Raw genomic sequence first — 20,181 nt, 5'->3', positions numbered from 1 at the left:
AGCGGCGACCTCCGACCCTCCCCCCCCCCCCACCCCACAACCCCCTGATCGCGAGTGGATTCTGGTCCGTCTGCCCTGCCCCCGTGCCCGGCCGCGGTCGGGTGGTGCCGTGGGGGGCCGGGGGGACGGGGACCCATTTCTGTTTTGATGCCGGGGCGGGGTCGGGTGGGAGGGAGCGGGGAGGTTGTACAGACGAAGCGGACAATAAAACTGTCGACGCGGCTTCTCGGGCCGCGGGGGTCGTTCTTGGCTCCGAGGGGGAAGTGGCTCCCACCTAGTCCCGACGGGCCGAAGCCATCCACCCCCTCCCCCTGGACTTGCCCTTTCCGTGTCCCCTTCCTTAATAGTAATTGTGGCATTTATTACGCACTAGTCGAGGCCAAGTGCTGAAGTTCACGTCTACGGCGGGGCGGTAGATCATTTGCAACCCGATCGAACGCCGGCCCTGCACCTCGGGAGACTCACCGTCTAGAGGTGAGGTAGATCAGGTGTTGAGTCCCCCTTTCTCCAGGTGAGGAAACGGAGCCAGAGAAGTGAGTGACTTGCCCCCGAACCACCCAACAGCAACGGGCAGAGCTGGGATCAGCCCCCCCCAGGGCCATCTTCCTGACCACACCGCCTCTTTACTTCCAAGGGATCTCAGTTCGAGGAGGGGGCCGGAGCCCCATGTCCGTCCCACCCCCACGCCCCGAACAGAGCCACACCAGACACAGCCCTAACAGAAAGGCCTTTAATCAGAAACCAGAGGGGATGCAAACACCACCCCCCTGGCTGAGGTACGTGAGGGGGAAAGGGCTCTGTGACCCCTGCTTCCCCATTCTGCCGTCCGGTGGTCTCACCTAGCGGCCGGGGAACGGGAGACCCTCCAGCCCGGCATCGTCCTCTGCCCTCGGCGGACTCACGGGGCTCGCTCGGGGCCTTAAACCTTGATGGGGGTCTGCAGCGGGCTCCAGGCGGGCGACTGAATGCCCGTGGCCGACTGGCCCCGTTTGAAAGAAAGGTCACGGCAAGGGGGGCGGGGGAGGATGGATGGTCACCCTAGGGTTGGACGGGGCCGTGTAGGGTGCTGAGGTGCCGGGCGAGGCGGCGGCGCTCGGGAAAGGCCTGGGGGCAGACGGGGCAGCGGTGGGGCCGCTCCCCCGTGTGTAACCGCCGATGTTTGGCGCAGTTGGAGGAGTTGTTGAAGCGCTTGGGGCAGACGGGGCAGCGGAAGGGCCGCTCGTCCGTGTGCACCCGCCTGTGGGTGGCCAGGGCCGAGGCCTGTGTGAAGCGCTTGGGGCAGAGCGGGCAGCGGAAGGGCCTCTCGCCCGTGTGCACGCGCAGGTGCTCCTTGAGGTCCGTGGCCCGCCTGAACCGCTTCCGGCAGGCGAAGCAGATGTACGGCCTCCCGGCCCAGCTTTGCCCGCCTTCCTCCTCCCCGCTGTCCCCCGACCCCAATCCGTTCTCCGCCTCCTCCGGCCCGCCGGGGCCCGTCCAGACCCCGGCCCCCGGTCCAGCCTTCTCCTCTCCTCCGGGCCCACTCTCTTCCCCTCCGCCCCCCGCTATTTTACCTCCAACCTCCTCCCACACCTCTCTGCCCGCCACGTCCCCACCGAGAGTCCGGCCCACGTCCACCGGCCCCTCGTCTCCCACCTCCTCCTCCTCCCCGCTCTCTCCCCGTCTACACCCCCATTCGTCGCCCGTCGCCCCCTTGACCTCACTTGGCTTCTTCCCGGTCCCGTCCTCCTCCCGCACCCCCGTCCCCCCAACGCCCGCCTCCCCCCGCTGCGGGGAGCGGTGCGTCCTCTGGTGCTTCTTGAAATTGGAGGAGTTGTTGAAGGCCCGGCCGCAGACCCCGCAGCGGAAGGGCCGCTCGCCGGTGTGGATGCGGGTGTGCCCGGCCAGCACGGACGACTGGGTGAAGGCCTTCCCGCAGAAGCGGCAGCGGTAGGGCCGCTCGCCCGTGTGCACCCGCTCGTGGTCCCGGAGGTCCGACGACCGCCTGAAGGGCTTGCGGCAGAAGCCGCAGGCGTAGGGCTTGGCCGAGGGCGTCGCGGCTTCGTTGGCGGGGCCCGGGCACGAGGCCGCCCGCTCCCGCTCCGCCGCCGCCAAGGCCCCGGGGCACCGGCGAGGGCCCTTGTGCGGGTTGGACGGTGCCCGCAGGTTGGCGGGGCCTTGCCCGCTCCGCTCGTCGAAGAGGAGGTCGGCGACCAGGCCGAAGGGGGCCGTGCTGACGAGGTCACCCCGGTGGGCTGCCCCTGCCCGGTCCTCGACGACCACCGATTGGATCTCAGATGGGGCAACAGGGGATGGGGGCCGGCCGGCCCGGGCCATGTTGGGCCCAGTGAGGAAACAACAGGTGGGCCCTCGTCGAAGGCGGACGGGCTTTTTCCTCAGGTGGCCGGAAGCTGCGGCCCGATCTATCGATCGATTAATTAATCGATGGATGGATGGAGGGTGGGGATTGATCGGTTCCTTCGCCGGCTGTCCGTGCTGCAGCCCAACGACTGGCCGGGCCCTGCCTGCCCTCCCTCAGGGCCAAGGCCCACAGAGCCGGCCGGCGGCCATCTTGAGGCCCGCCCCCCGGGAGGGCCAAGCCCCGCCCCCTTCGCCTCTCCGCCTATCACAGCTCTTCCCGCCCACCAGCGGGGGAGAAGGGGGGCGTGAGGCGCATGCGCGCGGCGGGCCGTCGTCGACCGCCATCGCCTCACCTCGCCTCACCTCACGGCGAGGCGCGGGAAAGGGGCCCGCGGCTCGGGCTTCCAATCATTATCATCATCATAATAATATTTATTAAGCGCTTACTATGTGCAAAGCACTGTTCTAAACGCTGAGGTGGATACAGGGCAATCAAGGTGTCCCACGTGGGGCTCACAGACTTAATCCCCATTTTAATAATAATAATAATGGCATTTATTAAGCACTTACTATGTGCAAAGCACTGTTCTAAGAGCTGGGGTAGATACAGGGTAATCAAAGTGTCCCACATGGGGCTCACAGACTTGATCCCCATTTTAATAATAATAATAATAATAATGCATTTATTAAGCACTTACTATGTGCAAAGCACTGTTCTAACCGCTGGGGGAGGTACAGGGTAATCAAGGTGTCCCACGTGGGGCTCACAGACTTAATCCCCATTTTAATAATAATAATAATAATGGAATAATAATGATAATAATAATGGCATTTATTAAGCACTTAATATGTGCAAAGCACTGTTCTAAGCACTGGGGTAGATACAGGGTAATCAAGGTGTCCCACGTGGGGTTCACAGACAATCCCCATTTTAATAATAATAATAATGGAATAATAATAATAATAACAATAATAATGGCATTTATTAAGCACTTACTATGTGCAAAGCACTGTTCTAAGCGCTGGGGAGGTTACAAGGTGATCCCTGGGGAGGGGGCTCACAGTTTTAATCCCCATTTTCTGGATGAAGTAACTGAGGCACAGAGAAGTTAAGTGACTTGCCCAAATAATAATAATGGCATTTATTAAGCACTTACTATGTGCAAAGCACTGTGACTTGCCCAAATAATAATAATAATAATGGCATTTTTATTGTGTTTACTATGTGCAAAGCACCGTTCTAAGCGCTGGGGAGGTTACAAGGTGATCAGGTTGTCCCACGGGAGGCTCACAGTCTTCATCCCCATTTTACAGATGAGGGAACTGAGGCGCAGTGAAGTGACTTGCCCAAAGTCACACAGCTGACAATTGGCGGAGCCAGGATTTAAACCTATGACCTGTGGCTCCAAAGCCCGGGCTCTGTCCATTGAGCCACCTGCTTTTGGGGTTGTGGGTTCTAATTCCGCCTCCACCTTTTGTCAGCTGTGTGACTTTGGGCAAGTCACTTCTCTGAGAAGCAGCGTGGCTCAGCGGAAAGAGCCTGGGCTTTGGAGTCTGAGGTCATGGGTTCAAATTCCGGCTCCGCCAGTTGTCAGCTGGGTGACTTTGGCAAGTCACTTCACTTCTCCGGGCCTCTTCTTCACTTCTTCTTCTTCACTTGCCCAAAGTCACCTCACTTCTCCGGGCCTCAGTTCCCTCATCTGTAAAATGGGGATGAAGCCTGGGAGCCCCCCCGTGGGACAACCCGATTACCTTGTATCCCCCCAGCACTTAGAACAGTGCTTTGCACATAGTAAGCGCTTAAAAAAATGCCGTCATTATTATTCTCTGGGCCTCAGTTCCCTCATCTGTCAAATGGGGATGAAGACTGGGAGCCCCACGTGGGACAACCTGATCACCTGGTGTCCATCCCAGCGCTTAGAACAGTGCTTGGCACATAGGAAGCACTTAACCTTCTTCCCTTCCCCACAGCACCTGTATATCTGTATATATGTTTGTATGTATTTATTACTCTATTTATTTTACTTGTACATATCTATTCTATTTATTTTAATATGTTTTGGTTTGTTCTCTGTCTCCCCCCTTCTAGACTGTGAGCTCACTGTTGGGTAGGAACTGTCTCTATATGTTGCCAACTTGTACTTCCCAAGCGCTTAGTACAGTTCCCTGCACACAGTAAGCGCTCAATAAATACGATTGATTGATTGATTGATTAACAAATGCCATCATGATTATCATTAGAGAGAGGGAGGGAACAACCAACCCCGCACTCAACTCGGGGCGCGGCTCTTTCGGCTGGGGAGACCCTGCCACCCCGCCAATTCCCACCGACCCATCTGCCATTTCTTCTCAGGCCTGGGGTTTGTTTGAACGGTCTTCGTTAAGCGCTTACTAGGTGCCGGGCACTGTACTAAATGCTGGGATGGACACCAGGTGATCAGGTTGTCCCACCTCCTCCAGGAGGCCTTCCCAGACTGAGCCCCCTCCTTCCTCTCCATCCCCCCCACCTTACCTCCTTCCCTTCCCCACAGCACCTGTATATATGTATATATGTTTCTACATATTTATTACTCTATTTATTTATTTTACTTGTACATATCTGTTCTATTTATTTTATTTGGTTAATGTTTGGTTTTGTTCTCTGTCTCCCCCTTCTAGACCGTGAGCCCGCTGTTGGGTAGGGACTGTCTCTAGATGTTGCCAACTTGGACTTCCCAAGCGCTTAGTACAGTGCTCTGCACACAGTAAGTGCTCAATAAATATGATTGACTGATTGATAGAACAGTGCTTTGCACATAGTAAGCGCTTAATAAATACGACTGAATGAACGTCCTTGGGTCTGTGCCTAGAACAGTGCTTTGCACATAGTAAGCGCGTAATAAATACAATTGAATGAATGTGGCCGGGCCTGTCCCCCAGCCTGTGCCCCCTGTGCCCAGTCTGTCCCTTGGCCTGTGCCTCGGGTCTGTGCCTAGAACAGTGCTTTGCACATAGTAAGCACTTAATAAATACGATTGAATGAATGTCCTTGGGCCTGTGCCCCGGGTCTGTGCCTAGAACAGTGCTTTGCACATAGTAAGCGCATAATAAATACGATTATGGGTTCAAATCCCGCCTCCGCCCCTTGTCAGCTGTGTGACTTTGGGCGAGTCACTTCACTTCTCTGGCCCTCAGTTCCCTCACCTGTCAAATGGGGATGAAGACCGTGAGCCCCCCGTGGGACCACCTCGTCACCTCCCCAGCGCTTAGAACAGTGCTTGGCACATAGTAAGCGCTTAATAGATGCTATCATTATTATTAATAGACTGTGAGCCCACTGTTGGGTAGGGACTGTCTCTATGTGATGCCAATTTGTACTTCCCAAGCGCTTAGTACAGTGCTCTGCACATAGTAAGCGCTCAATAAATACGATTGATTGATTGATTGATTAATCGGGGGAGAGGAGGGGGGCCTCGGGCGGCGAAGGCCCCGGAACGTTTCCGCCGAAGCCTTTGTCTTCAACCGGAGCGGTTTCCCGGGGGCCCCGCGACCCCCGCCCCGCCCCCTGCCCCGCCCCCTCCCCTCCCCACCCCCACCCCCATCCCCCCGAAGCCCCTCCGGACCCGGAGCCGGGCCTGGCGGGGCGGGGGGCGGGGGGTCCGGGGGCCGGGCAGGGGAGGGGAAGGGGCGGGAAGCCGAGCCCCGGGGAAGGGGCGGCCGGGACCCCCGCAGGACCGGGCAGCACCGGGCAGGGCCGGACAGGACCGGACAGGACCGGACCACCGCACCGGGTACGGGGGAGGGGGCCTAGGGGCGGAGGGAGGGGGCATCCCCGCCCGGGGGACCCCAGGGGGATGGAGCCAGGATCCCCCCCGCCCCGAGAAGGTGGCAGAGAACAGGGAGCAGGGGGAGGAGGGGGGTGGTCGGCTCCCAAGAGGCTACAGAGGCTAGTGGGGTTGGGGGGGGTCCGGGAAGAGGGGCCCAGGGTTGGCCCCCAAGTGGGAGGGGGTTAGAGACCCCGGGGGGCCGGACCCCGGGGGGCCGGACCCCACGGGGCCAACCAGGGCCTCAGACACAAACAGGGAAGGAGGACGGACGGGGCCAGAGACGGAAGCCATACAGGTCCAGAGTCAGAGGCCGGACGGGGCCAGAGACAGAGGTTGCACAGGTCCAGAGACAGAAGCCGGACGGGTCCAGAGACAGAGACTGGACGGGTCCAGAGTCAGAGGCCGGACGGGTCCAGAGACAGAGGCTGCACAGGTCCAGAGTCAGAGGCCAGACGGGTCCAGAGACAGAGGCCAGACAGGTCCAGAGTCAGAGGCTGGACGGGTCCAGAGACAGAGGCTGCACAGGTCCAGAGACAGAGGCCAGACAGGTCCAGAGTCAGAGGCCATACAGGTCCAGAGTCAGAAGCTGGACAGGTCCAGAGACAGAGGCCAGACAGGTCCAGAGTCAGAAGCTGGACAGGTCCAGAGACAGAAGCCAGACAGGTCCAGAGTCAGAGGCCATACAGGTCCAGAGTCAGAAGCTGGACCGGTCCAGAGACAGAGGCCAGACAGGTCCAGAGTCAGAGGCCGGACGGGTCCAGAGACAGAGGCCGGACCGGTCCAGAGACAGAGGCCGGACGGGTCCCGAGACGGAGGCCGGAGACGTCCAGAGACAGAGGCTGGACAGGTCCAGAGATGGAGGCCGGAGAGGTCCAGAGACGGAGGCCAGAGAGGTCCAGAGACGGAAGCCGGAGAGGTGTGAGGGCACATAGTCTTGTAGAGCGGTCTGGAGGGGATCCTCCCTCTAACCTCCTCTCTCTCTCTCTCTCTCTCTCTGTCTCTGCCCCCACCCCCCGGCCCCTTCCAGGTCCTCAGACAGCCCCCTTCTTCCCCACCATGCTTCTGCCCCCCCGCCCTAGAGCCCCCCCTCCCTGCCCCGGGCCTCCTCCTCCTCGTCCTCCTTCTCCTCCTCCATCCGCCTCTCCTCCTCCTCCTCCTTCTCCTCCTCCATCCGCCTCTCCTCAACCCGCCCCGCAAGAACCCCCCGGCCCATCCCGGCCCCCGGCCCCTCCCCGTTTCAGCCGCCGCCGCTACCTCCTCATCGACAGTCTCGGGGTCCCATACACGGTGCTGGTGGAGGAAGCCGGGGGCGGTGGGGCGGCCCCCGGGGGGCCCCAGCCCCCGGCCCCCCAAGCCCCGCCGGCCCCCCAAAGCCCGCCGGCCCCCTCGCGGAAGGCCTACCGCTGCCCGGTCTGCTCGCGGGCCTTCGAGTACCTGTCCTACCTGCAGCGGCACAGCATCGCCCACTCGGAGCAGAAGCCGCACGTGTGCCCCGCCTGCGGGAAGGGCTTCAAGCGCCAGAGTCACCTGGAGAGGCACAAGTTCACCCACGGCGGGCGCGGGGGCAAGCCCCACGCCTGCCCCGTCTGCCCCCGCCGATTCCGCGACGCCGGCGAGCTGGCCCACCACCAGCGCGTGCACACCGGGGAGCGGCCCTTCCAGTGCCGCGTCTGCCACATGCGCTTCGGGGAGCGGAACACGCTGCAGAGGCACGCCCGCCGCAAGCACCGGGCCGGGCAGCCCTGACTGCGCTCGGCCGGCCCCGGGGCACCCTCGGCCGAGGACCGACCCCCACCCCCCGTCCCCGCACCGAGCCAGCTTCGGCCCCCTCCCCCCGGAGCCGAGGACGGGGCACCCCAGGCCGCGTCCGTCAGCCCCGGCCTCCCCGAGGCGCCCCCGGACGGGCTCGAACTTGGGGCTGACGTCGGGCCCTTCCCGTCCGAATCCCGGACTCTTGACACCGCTGACTTCCCCCTTGAGATTCCTCTGTGGAAATCCGGCTCAGATCCTGGCCGGACTCTGACCTCTCTGCTCCCGCTCCTCTGTCCCTCTCTGGCAGCTGGAGGATATTGGGGGGCGGCGGGGGATTGGGGGGGGGAGCTGCTGCCCTCCTCCACCTCCCAAACGGGAGCCTGGATTTATTCATCTCTGAGTTTCCAAGTCCTAGCCGGGGAGCGGCCGAGTCAGCCGGTGAGGGACCACGAGCTAGGGCAGCCCTTGCCCCGCCACCAGATCCCCGAGCACTTCCGTACGGATTCCAGAGCACTTACAGGTAGCGGGTCGGCCGGATCGGCGGGGCCCGCGCCAAAACCCACCTCCCCGGAATGGAGACGCGGACGAGACGGTGGGGAGGGAGGGCGGCTCCTGGTTTTCACTGGTTCTTTTTGTGCGTTTTTAAGGTATTAGGGGTAGGAGGGCAACAGAGGACTCCTGACCAAAATAAATGTGTTCCGACAGACACGCGGGGCCTTTTGTGTCTGGAGAAGATGCAGAAGGTTTCTAGGGAGGGATCACGGGGTGGAAGGGACTAGGGGGTGAGAGAGGAGGAAAGTCGAGGGGTCCCATCTGGGGTCCTCGCCTCAGCGGGACAAGAGCGATTGACCTGGAAGACACCCATTTCTTGGGTCCCATTCTTACTAGCTGGGCATCCGTCTTCCCCGCCGACTGCAGGGTACCCGAACCCAAAGTCAACCCGTCTCCTTTTCCTCAGGATCCCCCGGCAGCTCGCAGCCTCCTCTTGGAGGAACGCGGGCCGGGTTCCAACTCGACCAGGCCGCCCCCCACCTCCTACCACTGTGACAGGCTCGGCTCCGCTGCCTCTGCCTCCCGCCCCCATTTCTGTCTTTTCCTGGGAAGGGAGGGGTGTCGGGCGAGTGCGTGGAGGGGGCTGAGGCGGGCAGGCGCCTCGGTGGTTATTTTGAGTAGCAGAATGGGAGCGTAATGAGGGGTTGGGGGCCCACAGGCGACTCCAGACAACTGCTAAGCGAACTCCCGACCGAGCCCTAAGTTGCTTTAGACCCCAGGGCCCCCCTACCTCTCCTCCCCTAACTCCAACCCCCCAGAGACCCCCCAGCACCCAAACAAGGGGAACAGGGCCCGACAGCCTCATCAGGCTTGGTTCTGGTGTATTCTTTCCCAGCCATTGGGTCTGGGGGACTCCTGGCCACCTTTCTGGGTGCCCTGCCCGCCCCCCTCTCCTCTCACCAGCCCTTCGCCTCTTTAGGTCTGACAGCCGAGGAGCTTCCTTCCCCAGAACCCAGGGGCAAAATCAATCGTATCTATTGAGCGCTTACTGTGTGCAGAGCACTGTACTAAGTGCTTGGGAAGTACAAGTTGGCAACATAAGATGAAGACTGTGAGCCCCCCGTGGGGCAACCTGATCACCTTGTATTCCCCCCAGCGCTTAGAACAGGGCTTTGCCCATAGTAAGCAAAAGGCAAAAGGATTCTGAGCCCACTGTTGGGTAGGGACCGTCTCTATATGTTGCCAATTTGTACTTCCCAAGCGCTTAGTACAGTGTTCTGCACATAGTAAGCGCTCAATAAATACGATTGATGATGATGATGATGATGAACCGGGAGAGAGAGAGAGAGAGAGTTGGGTGGAAATGGGGAGTCTGAGAGTCTTAAGAGAGACTCTCTGTTAACAGAGAACAGAGAGTCACTTAACAGAGACTGAGAGAAGCAGCGTGGCTCAGCGGAAAGAGCCCGGGCTTTGGAGTCAGAGGTCACGGGTTCAAATCCTGGCTCCGCCACTGGTCAGCTGGGTGACTTGGGGCAAGTCACTTCACTTCTCTGGGCCTCAGTTCCTCATCTGTAAACTGGGGATGAAGACTGTGAGCCCCCCGTGGGGCAACCTGATCACCTTGTATTCCCCCCAGCGCTTAGAACAGTGCTTTGCACACAGTAAGCGCTTAACAAATGCCATCATTATTATTATTATTATTGTTATTAACCCAGGGGCAAAAGGATTCAGAGCTCTGAACCAGGAGAGAAATCAATCAATCGTATTTATTGAGCCCTTACTGTGTGCAGAGCACTGGACTAAGCGCTTGGGAAGTACAAGTTGGCAACATATAGAGACAGTCCTTACCCAACAGTGGGCTCACAGTCTAGAAGAGAAAGAGAGAGAGACAGAGTTGGGTGGAGAGGGGGAGTCTGAGAGTCTTAACAACAATAGCACAGTCGTTATTATTACGGGGTTCAGGGACCTCTCAACTTTAATTGGGAACTGGGGTCAGATTCTGATTTCTGGCAATGGAAGCTCCTCGAGGACAGGGAAAGTGACTACCAACTCTATTATATTGTACTCTCCCAAGCATTCTCCCAGGACTTGCCCCGAAGCAGCGTGGCTTAGTGGATAATAATAATAATAATAGCATTTATTAAGCGCTTACTATGTGCAAAGCACCGTTCTAAGCGCTGGCACTGTTAGAGCCCGGGCTTGGGAATCAGAAGGACCTGGGTTCTAATTTTTACCTGCTGGGTGACCTTGAGCAAGTCACTCCACTTCTCGTTGACCTTATCCGTAAAATGGGGATTAAGCCTGAGAGCCCCATGAGGGACGGGGACCGGGTCCAACCTGATGATCTTGTAATAATAACGATGGCGTCCGTTAAGCGCTTACTCTGTGCCGAGCACTGATCTAGGCGCCGGGGAAGATGCAAGGTGATCACGTTGTCCCACTTGGGGCTCCCGGTCTTCATCCCCATTTTACAGATGAGGTCACTGAGGCACAGGGAGGTCAAGTGACTTGCCCAAATCACAGCTGATCAGTGGCGGAGTGGGATTAGAACCCACGACCTCTGACTCCCAAGCCCGGGCTCTTTCCCCTGAGCCGTGCTCAGTGCTTAGTGCAGTGTCTGGTACGTAGTAAGCGCTTAACAAATACCGTGAAAAAAGTGTCTAGTCCAGTGTCCTTCATATAGTAAGTGCTTAACAAATACCGTGAAAAAAGTGTCTAGTCCAGTGTCTTTCATATAGTAAGTGCTTAACAAATACCGTGAAAAAAGTGTCTAGTCCAGTGTCCTTCAAATAGTAAGCGCTTAACAAATACCGTGAAAAAAGTGTCTAGTCCAGTGTCTTTCATATAGTAAGTGCTTAACAAATACCGTGAAAAAAGTGTCTAGTCCAGTGTCCTTCAAATAGTAAGCGCTTAACAAATACCGTGAAAAAAGTGTCTAGTCCAGTGTCCTTCACACAGTTAGCACTTGATAAATACCATCGATTGATTGTTTGGTTTAGGACTCAGTCACCACAAGGCGTTGTTGCCGTCATCAAGCGTTCTGGCCACCTCTAATGTGGGGTGGGGCAGACCCCAGGGCCGCCCACTGAAATAATAATAATAATAATAATAATGATGGCATTTATTAAGCACTTACTACATTCAAAGCACTGTTCTAAACGCTGGGGAGGCTACAAGGTGATCAGGTTGTCCCACGGGGGGCTCACAGTCTTCATCCCCATTTTCCAGATGAGGTAGCTGAGGCCCAGAGAAGTGAAGTGAGTTGCCCAAAGCCACCCAGCTGACAAGTGGTGGGGTCGGGATTTGAACCCATGACCTCTGACTCCAAAGCCCGGGCTCTTTCCACTGAGCCACGCTGCTTCTCTGGGTTTGGCCAGTTGTGTTCGGGGGCGTGGGCTCGGTTCCGGGCTCCGCTTCCCCCCTATCCGGCGGACGGGTCAGCGTGCAGTTATAATAATAAATAATAATGGTATTTGTTAAGCGCGTGGAATTTGGAAGCAGCGTGGCTCAGTGGAAACAGCCCGGGCTTTGGAGTCAGAGGTCATGGGTTCAAATCCCGACTCTGCCAATTGCCAGTTGGGTGACTTTGGGCAAGTCACTTCACTTCTCTGTGCCTCAGTGACCTCATCTGTAAAATGGGGATTAAGACTGTGAGCCCCCGTGGGACAACCTGATCACCCGGTAACCTCCCCAGCGCTTAGAACGGTGCTTTGCACATAGTAAGCGCTTAATAAATGCTATCAAAAAAAAGCGCTTCCTATGTGCCGAGCACTGTTCTAAGCACTGGGGGAGGCGGGAGGATACAGTCTTCTAGACTGTGAGCCCGCTGTTGGGTAGGGACCGTCTCTATGTGTTGCCAACTTGTACTTCCCAATCAATCAATAAATCAATCGTATTTATTGAGCGCTTCCTGTGTGCAGAGCACTGGACTAAGCGCTTGGGAATACAAGTTGGCAACATAAAGAGACAGTCCCTACCCAACAGTGGGCTCACAGTCTAAGCGCTTAGTACAGTGCTCTGTGCACAGTAAGCGCTCAATAAATACGATCGAATGAAAGGTGATCAGGTTGTCCCCCTCGGGGCGCCCAGGCTTCATCCCCATTTTCCAGATGAGGGAACTGAGGCCTAGGGAAGTGACTTTCCCGAAGTCACCCAGCTGGCAAGTGTCAGAACAGGGATTCTGACCCCTGACCTCTGACTCCCAAGACCAGGCTCTTCCCGCTAAGGCCTCACCGGTTAGTGGTTATTTTTTTTGGGGGGGGGTCGCCCTTTTCAAAGAGTCCCCTCCCCCCGTTTCCCGAGTGACAAATTCTTGGTATTAAATCTCACTTCTGTTCAAAACAGTGCTCTGCACACAGTAAGCGCTCAATAAATGCGATTGATTGATTGAGTGACGAAGCCTTGGGGGGGGACTCTTCCCTTCCTCCCTTCAAAGCCCTACTGAGAGCTCACCTCCTCCAGGAAGGCCTTCCCAGACTGAGCCCCCGCCTAACCTCCTTCCCCTCCCCACAGCACCTGTATATATATTGGTACGTATTTATTACTCTATTTTATTTGCACATATTCATTCTATTTGTTTTATTTTGTTAATATGTTTTGTCTTGTCTGTCTCCCCTTTCTAGACCGTGAGCCCACTGTTGGGTAGGGACCATCTCTAGATGTTTTGTTTTGTTGTCTGTCTCCCCCTTCTAGACTGTGAGCCCGGTGTTGGGTAGGGACCATCTCTCTATGTTGCCAACTTGTCCTTCCCAAGCGCTTAGTACAGTGCTCTGCACACAGTAAGCGCTCAATAAATACGATTGAATGAATGAGGGAGGGGAGACCCCCCCCCCCCGCCCACAAGGAGGTGGGCCCCGAGCCGGCCTAGCCCGGGCTGACGGGGGCCCAGACCCAAGTAGAGAAGCAGCGTGGCTCAGTGGCAAGAGCCCGGGCAGAGGTCATGGGTTCAAATCCCGGCTCCGCCAACTGTCAGCTGGGTGACTTTGGGCAAGTCACTTCACTTCTCTGGGCCTCAGTGACCTCATCTGGAAACTGGGGATGAAGACTGGGAGCCCCCCGTGGGACAACCTGATCACCTTGTAACCTCCCAAGCGCTTAGAACAGGGCTTTGCACGTAGTAAGTGCTTAATTAATGGGGATGAAGACTGGGAGCCCCCCCCCCCGTGGGACAACCTGATCACCTTGTTACCTCCCCAGCGCTTAGAACAGTGCTTTGCACGTAGTAAGCGCTTAATTAATGGGGATGAAGACTGGGAGCCCCCCGTGGGACAACCTGATCACCTTGTAATCTTCCCAGCGCTTAGAACAGTGCTTTGCGCACATAGTAAGTGCTTAATTAATGGGGATGAAGACGGTAAGCATCCCATGGGACAACCTGATCACCTTGTTACCTCCCCAGCGCTTAGAACAGTGCTTTGCACGTAGTAAGCGCTTAATTAATGGGGATGAAGACTGGGAGCCCCCCGTGGGACAACCTGATCACCTTGTAATCTTCCCAGCGCTTAGAACAGTGCTTTGCACATAGTAAGCGCTTAATTAATGGGGATGAAGACTGTAAGCATCCCATGGGACAACCTGATCACCTTGTAATCTCCCCAGCGCTTACAGCAGTGCTTTGCACATAGTAAGCGCTTAATTAATGCCATTTAAAAAAAGTGGGCGGCGCTTCTGGGGTCCAAAGAGGAGAGGAAGCCCCCCTCCCCACCTCCTTCATGGAGGGGGGGCGGGGCAGACCCCCCTCACTGCTCCTCCTCCTCCTCCTGGCCCGGCCCCGCCCGCCGGGCCCGGCCCCGGTAGGAGAAGGAGGAGGAGGAGGAGGCTGTCGGTCGGGTGGGTGGGTGGTCGGCTGGTTTTTATTCTTTGGGGCGGGGTCGTCGTCAGTGAGGAGGGGGCGTGGGGCCCCCCGGAGCCCCCCGCTGCCCCCGGGCAGACGGTCCCGGGATGCTGGCCAACGCCGGAGCCCCCAACCCGGTGAGCCCCCCACCCCCCGACCCCCGGCCCCCAACCCTGGGAATCCCCCACGCGGGCCGCCGCCCCCTGCCCAGGGCATGGAGGGGGTGGAGGGGAGGGGGCCCGGCGGCGGACAAAAGCGGGAGGAGGGGCCGGGGACGGACGGAGGGATGGAGGCCGCAGCCCCCCGTGTCCACCCGGAGCCCCCCGGGGCCCGAAGGCAGGAGGCCTGCCTGGCTGCCGTTGGTCTGGGCGGCGGCGGGGCCTTCCCGGGCCGGGCGGCCTGGTTGGAGAGGAGGGGACGGGACGGGACGGGACGGGACGGGGGGACCCCGAGGCTGGGCCGGTTTGTGTGTGGGGGGGGTGGGGGTGGGGGTCCTGGACCCCCAGGAGAAATGGGGGGAGCGAGAGGCCCCGGGGGCCCCGCTGCCCGGCCCCCCACGGGATGGATGGGCAGCGCTCTCACCGCCCCGGGGCCCCCGCCCCCGGCCAGGCAGACCCCTTCAGACCTCCTCTCCTCCCCTCTCCTCTCCCCATCCTGCTTCTGTCTGGTCAGGGCCCCTGAGGCCCCCGGGCGCCTGGGTCCAGCTGAGGCGGGTCCCCGTCATGAACGACAGGAACGGCCGGAGGAGAATGAGTAAGGAGGCCTCCTCTCCCTGGGCTCCCCAGTTCCCCCCCCTTCCTCTCCCTGGGCTCCCCAGTTCCCTTCCCCTCTTCCCCCTGGGCTCCCCAATTTCCTCCCCCTTCTCTCCCTGGGATCCCCAGTTCCCTCCCCTTCCTCTCCCTGAGCTCCCCAGTTCCCTCCCCTTCCTCTCCCTGAGCTCCCCAGTTCTCTCCCCCTCCTCTCCCTGGGACCCCCAATTTCCTCCCCCTCCTCTCCCTGGGACCCCCAATTTCCTCCCCCTCCTCTCCCTGGGACCCCCAATTTCCTCCCCCTCCTCTCCCTGGAACCCCCAATTCCCTCCCCCTCCTCTCCCTGGGACCCCCAATTCCCTCCCCCTCCTCTCCCTGGGACCCCCAATTCCCTCCCCCTCCTCTCCCTGGGATCCCCAATTCCCTCTCCTTCCTCTCCCTGGGATCCCCAATTCCCTCTCCTTCCTCTCCCTGAGCTCCCCATTTCCCTCCCCTTCCTCTCCCTGGGCTCCCCAATGTTCCCTCCCTCTCCTCTCCCTGGGCTCCCCAATTCCCTCTCCAGGCCAGCTCACCTTCCAACCTTTTCCAATGCCCCCTTGCCCCGCTCCCCCAAAACTAATAATAATGATGGTATTTGTTAAGCCCTTACTACATGCCAAGCACTGTTCTAGGCGCTGGGGGAGATACAAGGTTAGCAGGTTGACCCAGGTGGGGCTCCCAGTCTCCATACCCATTTTCCAGATGAGGTAACTGTGGCACAGAGAAGTGAAGTGACTCACCCAAAGTCACCCAGCTGACTAGCGGCGGAGCCGGGATTAGAACCCACAACCTCCCCAGCCCGGGCTCTTTCCGCTAAGCCACGCCGCTTAGGCAGTTTACGGGCCTATACCACGTCTGTCTCCCCCCTCACGCTGTAAGCTCGCTGTGGGCAGGGACCGTGTCTGCGGTGCTCTCCCAAGCGCTCGGTACGGTGCTCCGCACACGGTGAGCGCTCGATAAATCCGACGGGCCGACTGACCGCCCGACGTCCGCCGGGGGCCCGGCTTTCTGAATCTCCTTGGACGGGGTGACAGCCTCTCTCCCCGCTCCTCCCTCAGTGAAGAAGGACGAGGAGGCCTACGAGATCTCCATTCCGTTCGAGGAGCGGCCACACCGGGAGCCCCAGATCTTCTACAGCCTGAGCCCCCCCAGGGGCCACTGCGAGGGTGAGTAGCTCGGGCCCCTGAAGGAGGCTGGGGATGACAGGAGGCTCGGGTCCCCGAGGCCAGCGGAGGCCCAAGGCGGAGGGGTCCACCCAACGCCCCCGGCCCTCCGTCGCAGAGGCCCCCGAGCCCGCCTCCCCGACTCTGGCGCTGATGAACGGCGTGAAGACGCAGCTGCACATGGCGCTGGAACGCAACTCGTGGCTGCAGAAGCGCATCGAGGACCTGGAGGAGGAGAGGGATTTCCTGCGCTGCCAGCTCGACAAGTTCATCTCCTCCGCCCGGCTCGACGCAGGTACGGCCCAGGGGCCTGTTGTTGGGGGGCCCGAGGGTCTGGGACCCAAGCCCCCACGCTCTCTTGGAGAAGCAGCGTGGCTCAGTGGGAAGAGCACGGGGTTTGGAGTCAGCTGTGTGACTTCGGGCAAGTCGCTTCACTTCTCTGCGCCTCAGTTCCCTCACCTGGAAAATGGGGGTTAAAACTGTGAGCCCCCCGTGGGACAACCTGATCACTTTGTAACCTCCCCAGTGCTTCAGAACGGTGCTTTGCACTTAACAAGTGCCATCGCGATTATTATTGGGACCGGGGCACCGCTGTCCTTCCGGCCCTAACCCACGTCTCCTCGCTGTTTGTTTTTTAATCTCGGCCCTAACCCACGTCTCCTTGTTTTTTAATCTCGTGGCACCTCCGTCTCTCTCTCTGTGCCAGAGGATCATTGCCGGGGGAAGCTGGCAGGCCGGCGGGCGGAGGCGGGCGAGACCCGACTCGGGGAGACCTCGGACCCCGGCAGCCCCACGTCCTCCCTCAGCGGCGGCTCGGAAGAAGGGGGCTCGGCTGAGCGCAAGAGGCAGAAACAGAAAGGGGGGGCCGGACGGCGGCGGTTCGGCAAGCCTAAAGCCAGGGAGCGGCAGAGGGGTGAGCAGAGCGGGGCCTGCGGGAGGCCGGGGAACACGGAGGGGATGCCCGGGCACCACGGGCCCCTATTCCCTGGAGGCCGGCTCCGGTTCGGCTGGCCTCCGGATCCTTGTGGTCCTTCCCGAGAGAGAGAGCCAGGTGGCCCAGACCACCCGGGAGGTGGCCTGAACCCCGGGGGGGGGGGGGGTGTTTTGGAGGCCCCACGGCCCCCACGGTCTCGCCATCCGTGCCGGACAGCACTCGTGAGCGGGCCGGGCCCCGGCCGCCCCTGCTCCACCAGCACGGGCCCCGGGCCAGCTGGCACGGGGAGGCGGTGAAAGCGGTGCCAGGCCGGCCCAGCCCGAGCCGGGTCCCGCTTCCTCGTTTAAAGATGCCCAGGAGGAGGACGAAATGGTCAGAGGGGCGGGAAGGGGTGGGGGGGTCCGGAGCTCTGCGCGCAGTACGCCCTGGGTAAATATGACCGACGGATCGATCGTGGGGCGGCGCGGAGGCCGCGGCCCCCTCTCCTCATCCGTTTCCCTCCTGCCCGCCTCTCCCGTCCGCCACCCCGGGGGTCCCGCTCGCAGTGAAGGACGCAGACGGGGTGCTGTGCCGCTACAAGAAGATCCTGGGCACGTTCCAGAAGCTGAAGAGCATGTCGCGGGCCTTCGAGCACCACCGCGTCGACCGCAACACGGTGGCGCTGACCACGCCCATCGCCGAGCTGCTCATCGTGGCCCCCGAGAAGCTGGCCGAGGTCGGGGAGTTCGACCCGTCCAAGGAGCGGCTCCTGGAGTATTCGCGCCGCTGCTTCCTGGCGCTCGACGAGGAGACGCTCAAGAAGGTGCAGGCCCTCAAGAAGAGCAAGCTGCTGCTGCCCATCACCTACCGCTTCAAGCGGTGATCCCCACCCTCCGCACCCCCGGCTCCCACGTCCTCCCGGCCTCCGCAGCTCTTTTCCAGGGGGTGGGTGGTCCCCAATCTTTCGGGACCCCCTCCCTACTTTTCGGCCCCCCCCCCCCCCCCTCCACCGTGCCCTGTACTCTTGGACTTCCCCTCCACCCTTTTGGACCCTCCCCACTTCCCTCCCAGGCCTTCTGGGATCCCGGCGAGCTTCCCAGTGACCGTCCGGGGTGTGTGGATGGGGAAGGGGGGGGGGGCTCTCGGTCCCCTGGGGGCCCTGGCGGTCTCTTGTTGTTCCCAGGCAACCTCTCCCACCCTAGGAATTCCAGACCCTTCCACATCACACCTCCCCGCTCCCGCAGCGAGGCCCTCACGGCCTCCACCCGCTGGATTTCTGCGGGCTCTGAAGTTGCCCTCTCCCCCCTTGAGGGCCAGGGTCCCTTCCCACCCGACTCCACTCCTTACCCCCCCGCCCCAAGCCCTCCGTGACCCTTTTCTGCTCAGAGCGGCTGGGGGTCTCTCCTAGCAAAGGCAGGCCTGCCAGTCTCCCTCCCCCAGTCAGGGCTGTTATGTCTCCCCCACCTTCCACGCCAAGGAGATTTGTGTGTATATATATATATCCCCATCCGGCACCATTTCCTTCCACTCCATCTCCATCCTCCCGTGGCCCGCTCGCTCCTCCCCCAGCTGAGGACGCGGGGGGAGGTGGAGTGCGTATGTATAGTTCCCAGCCCCCTTCTATCGCCCACACCCTACCCCTCTCCCCATCTAGGCCGCATATTTAAGAGGCCGGAGGGGCCCCGGGTCTCCCTTTCCCCGGTCCTCTCTCCCGACCCCGGCGGAACCGACAAACCAGAGAACTGTTCAGAGAATTTAAATTAAAAGAGGGGAAAAATTTGGAATAAGCTCGGCCTCCGCCTCTCGCTGGTGGGGGGGGAGGAGTGCGATGACGGGTGACCAACCCGCTTCCCGCCCCATGTCTCCCGGGGTATCGGAGGGGAGGCGGGTGGAAGGCACGGGGGAGCCGGGGAAGAGACGAGGCGACAGGCTGTAATTAGGGGGCCCGGGGAAGTGGCAGGGAGCCGGGGGAGGGGAGGAGGAGCAGCTGGGGGCCCGAGCCCCCGAGAGTGCAGACGAGCGGGAGCCGGGGGAAGCTGTGACAGGTGCATTGGCAGGGCCGCGGAGAAGGGACTGGGCTGGCGAGCGGCGGGCTTCTAGACCGTGAGCCCGCTGGCGGGTAGGGACCGCCTCTATACGTTCATTCAATCATATTTATTGAGCGCCTACTGTGTGCAGAGCACCGGACTAAGCCCTTGGGAAGTCCAAGTTGGCAACATCTGCAGACGGTCCCTACCCAACAGCGGGCTCGCGGTCTACAAGGGGGAGAGACAGACAACAAAACATATTAACAAAATAAAATAAACGGAATAAATATGTACAAGTAAAATAACGGGGATTAAATGTGAGCCCCCCGTGGGGCAATCTGATCACCTTGTAGCCTCCCCAGAACTTAGAACAGTGCTTTGCACATAGTAAGCGCTTAATAAATGCCATTGTTATTATAACTAGAGTAATAAATACGTACAAACGTATATACAGGTGCTGTGGGGAGGGGAAGGAGGTAAGGCGGGGGGGATGGGGAGGGATATGTTGAGAAGCAGCGTGGCTCAGTGGAAAGAGCACGGGCTTGGGAGTCAAAGGTCAAGGGTTCGAATCCCGGCTCCACCGCTTATCTGCTGTGTGACCTTGGGCAAGCCACTTAACTTCTCTGTGCCTCGTGTACCTCATCTGTAAAATGGGGATGAGGACTGTGAGCCCCACCTGATCACCTTGTATCCCCTCAGCGCTTAGCACAGTGCTTTGCATGTAGTAAGCGCTTAACAAATGCCATTATTATATGTTGCCAACTTTTAGTACAGTGCTGTGCTTACAGTAAGCGCTCAATAAATACGATTGAATGAATGAATGAATGAAGTAAGCGCTCAATAAATACGATTAAATGAATGAAGGAAGGATGCTTGGGGCTTCGGCGGTGGTCGCGCTTTCCTCCGCCAGGGGGCGCCGGCGCCACTTCCCCCCCGACCGGAAGTCGTCTATCCCCCAACTCGGTCCACCCGGCGGCGCACGCGCGCCGGCCTCTGGAACAGAAACGACCCCGGCCCTCGAAGCCTCGCGCCGCTGGAGCCCGCAGGCGCCGGGATTCCCCCCTCCAACT

The 20,181-nt window shown here is 59.8% G+C and overlaps 2 protein-coding genes across 2 annotated transcripts; both read left to right on the top strand.

The window, feature by feature from the left end:
* Positions 1 to 6,998: 6,998 nt before the first annotated feature.
* On the top strand, positions 6,999 to 8,601 carry ZNF581 (zinc finger protein 581). Its single transcript, XM_038751993.1, has 2 exons — positions 6,999 to 7,059; positions 7,252 to 8,601. The coding sequence occupies exons 1-2, from the start codon at positions 6,999 to 7,001 to the stop codon at positions 7,887 to 7,889; spliced, it is 699 nt and encodes a 232-aa protein (XP_038607921.1). The 3' UTR covers positions 7,890 to 8,601.
* Positions 8,602 to 14,230: 5,629 nt separating this feature from the next.
* Positions 14,231 to 18,918, top strand: CCDC106 (coiled-coil domain containing 106). Its single transcript, XM_038752647.1, has 6 exons — positions 14,231 to 14,357; positions 14,893 to 14,973; positions 16,067 to 16,174; positions 16,290 to 16,466; positions 16,878 to 17,084; positions 17,651 to 18,918. The coding sequence occupies exons 2-6, from the start codon at positions 14,943 to 14,945 to the stop codon at positions 17,965 to 17,967; spliced, it is 840 nt and encodes a 279-aa protein (XP_038608575.1). The 5' UTR covers positions 14,231 to 14,357; positions 14,893 to 14,942; the 3' UTR covers positions 17,968 to 18,918.
* The last annotated feature ends 1,263 nt before the right edge of the window (positions 18,919 to 20,181 follow it).

Source organism: Tachyglossus aculeatus, chromosome 10, assembly GCF_015852505.1.
Source record: "Tachyglossus aculeatus isolate mTacAcu1 chromosome 10, mTacAcu1.pri, whole genome shotgun sequence".
In the NCBI taxonomy this organism is placed as follows: Eukaryota; Metazoa; Chordata; class Mammalia; order Monotremata; family Tachyglossidae; genus Tachyglossus; species Tachyglossus aculeatus.
This window is presented reverse-complemented; position numbering and strand designations above follow the sequence as displayed.

What these genes read in the sequence shown, in the direction of transcription:
- ZNF581 (XM_038751993.1), top strand. Translation starts at nt 6,999, where the DNA reads ATGGAGGCCGGAGAGGTCCAGAGACGGAGGCCAGAGAGGTCCAGAGAC. An exon ending in CAGAGACGGAAGCCGGAGAG is followed by an intron (nt 7,060 to 7,251) that starts GTGTGAGGGCAC and finishes CCGGGCCTCCTC; the next exon opens with CTCCTCGTCCTCCTTCTCCT.
- CCDC106 (XM_038752647.1), top strand. Translation starts at nt 14,943, where the DNA reads ATGAACGACAGGAACGGCCGGAGGAGAATGA. An exon ending in GAACGGCCGGAGGAGAATGA is followed by an intron (nt 14,974 to 16,066) that starts GTAAGGAGGCCT and finishes CTCCTCCCTCAG; the next exon opens with TGAAGAAGGACGAGGAGGCC. An exon ending in AGCCAGGGAGCGGCAGAGGG is followed by an intron (nt 17,085 to 17,650) that starts GTGAGCAGAGCG and finishes TCCCGCTCGCAG; the next exon opens with TGAAGGACGCAGACGGGGTG.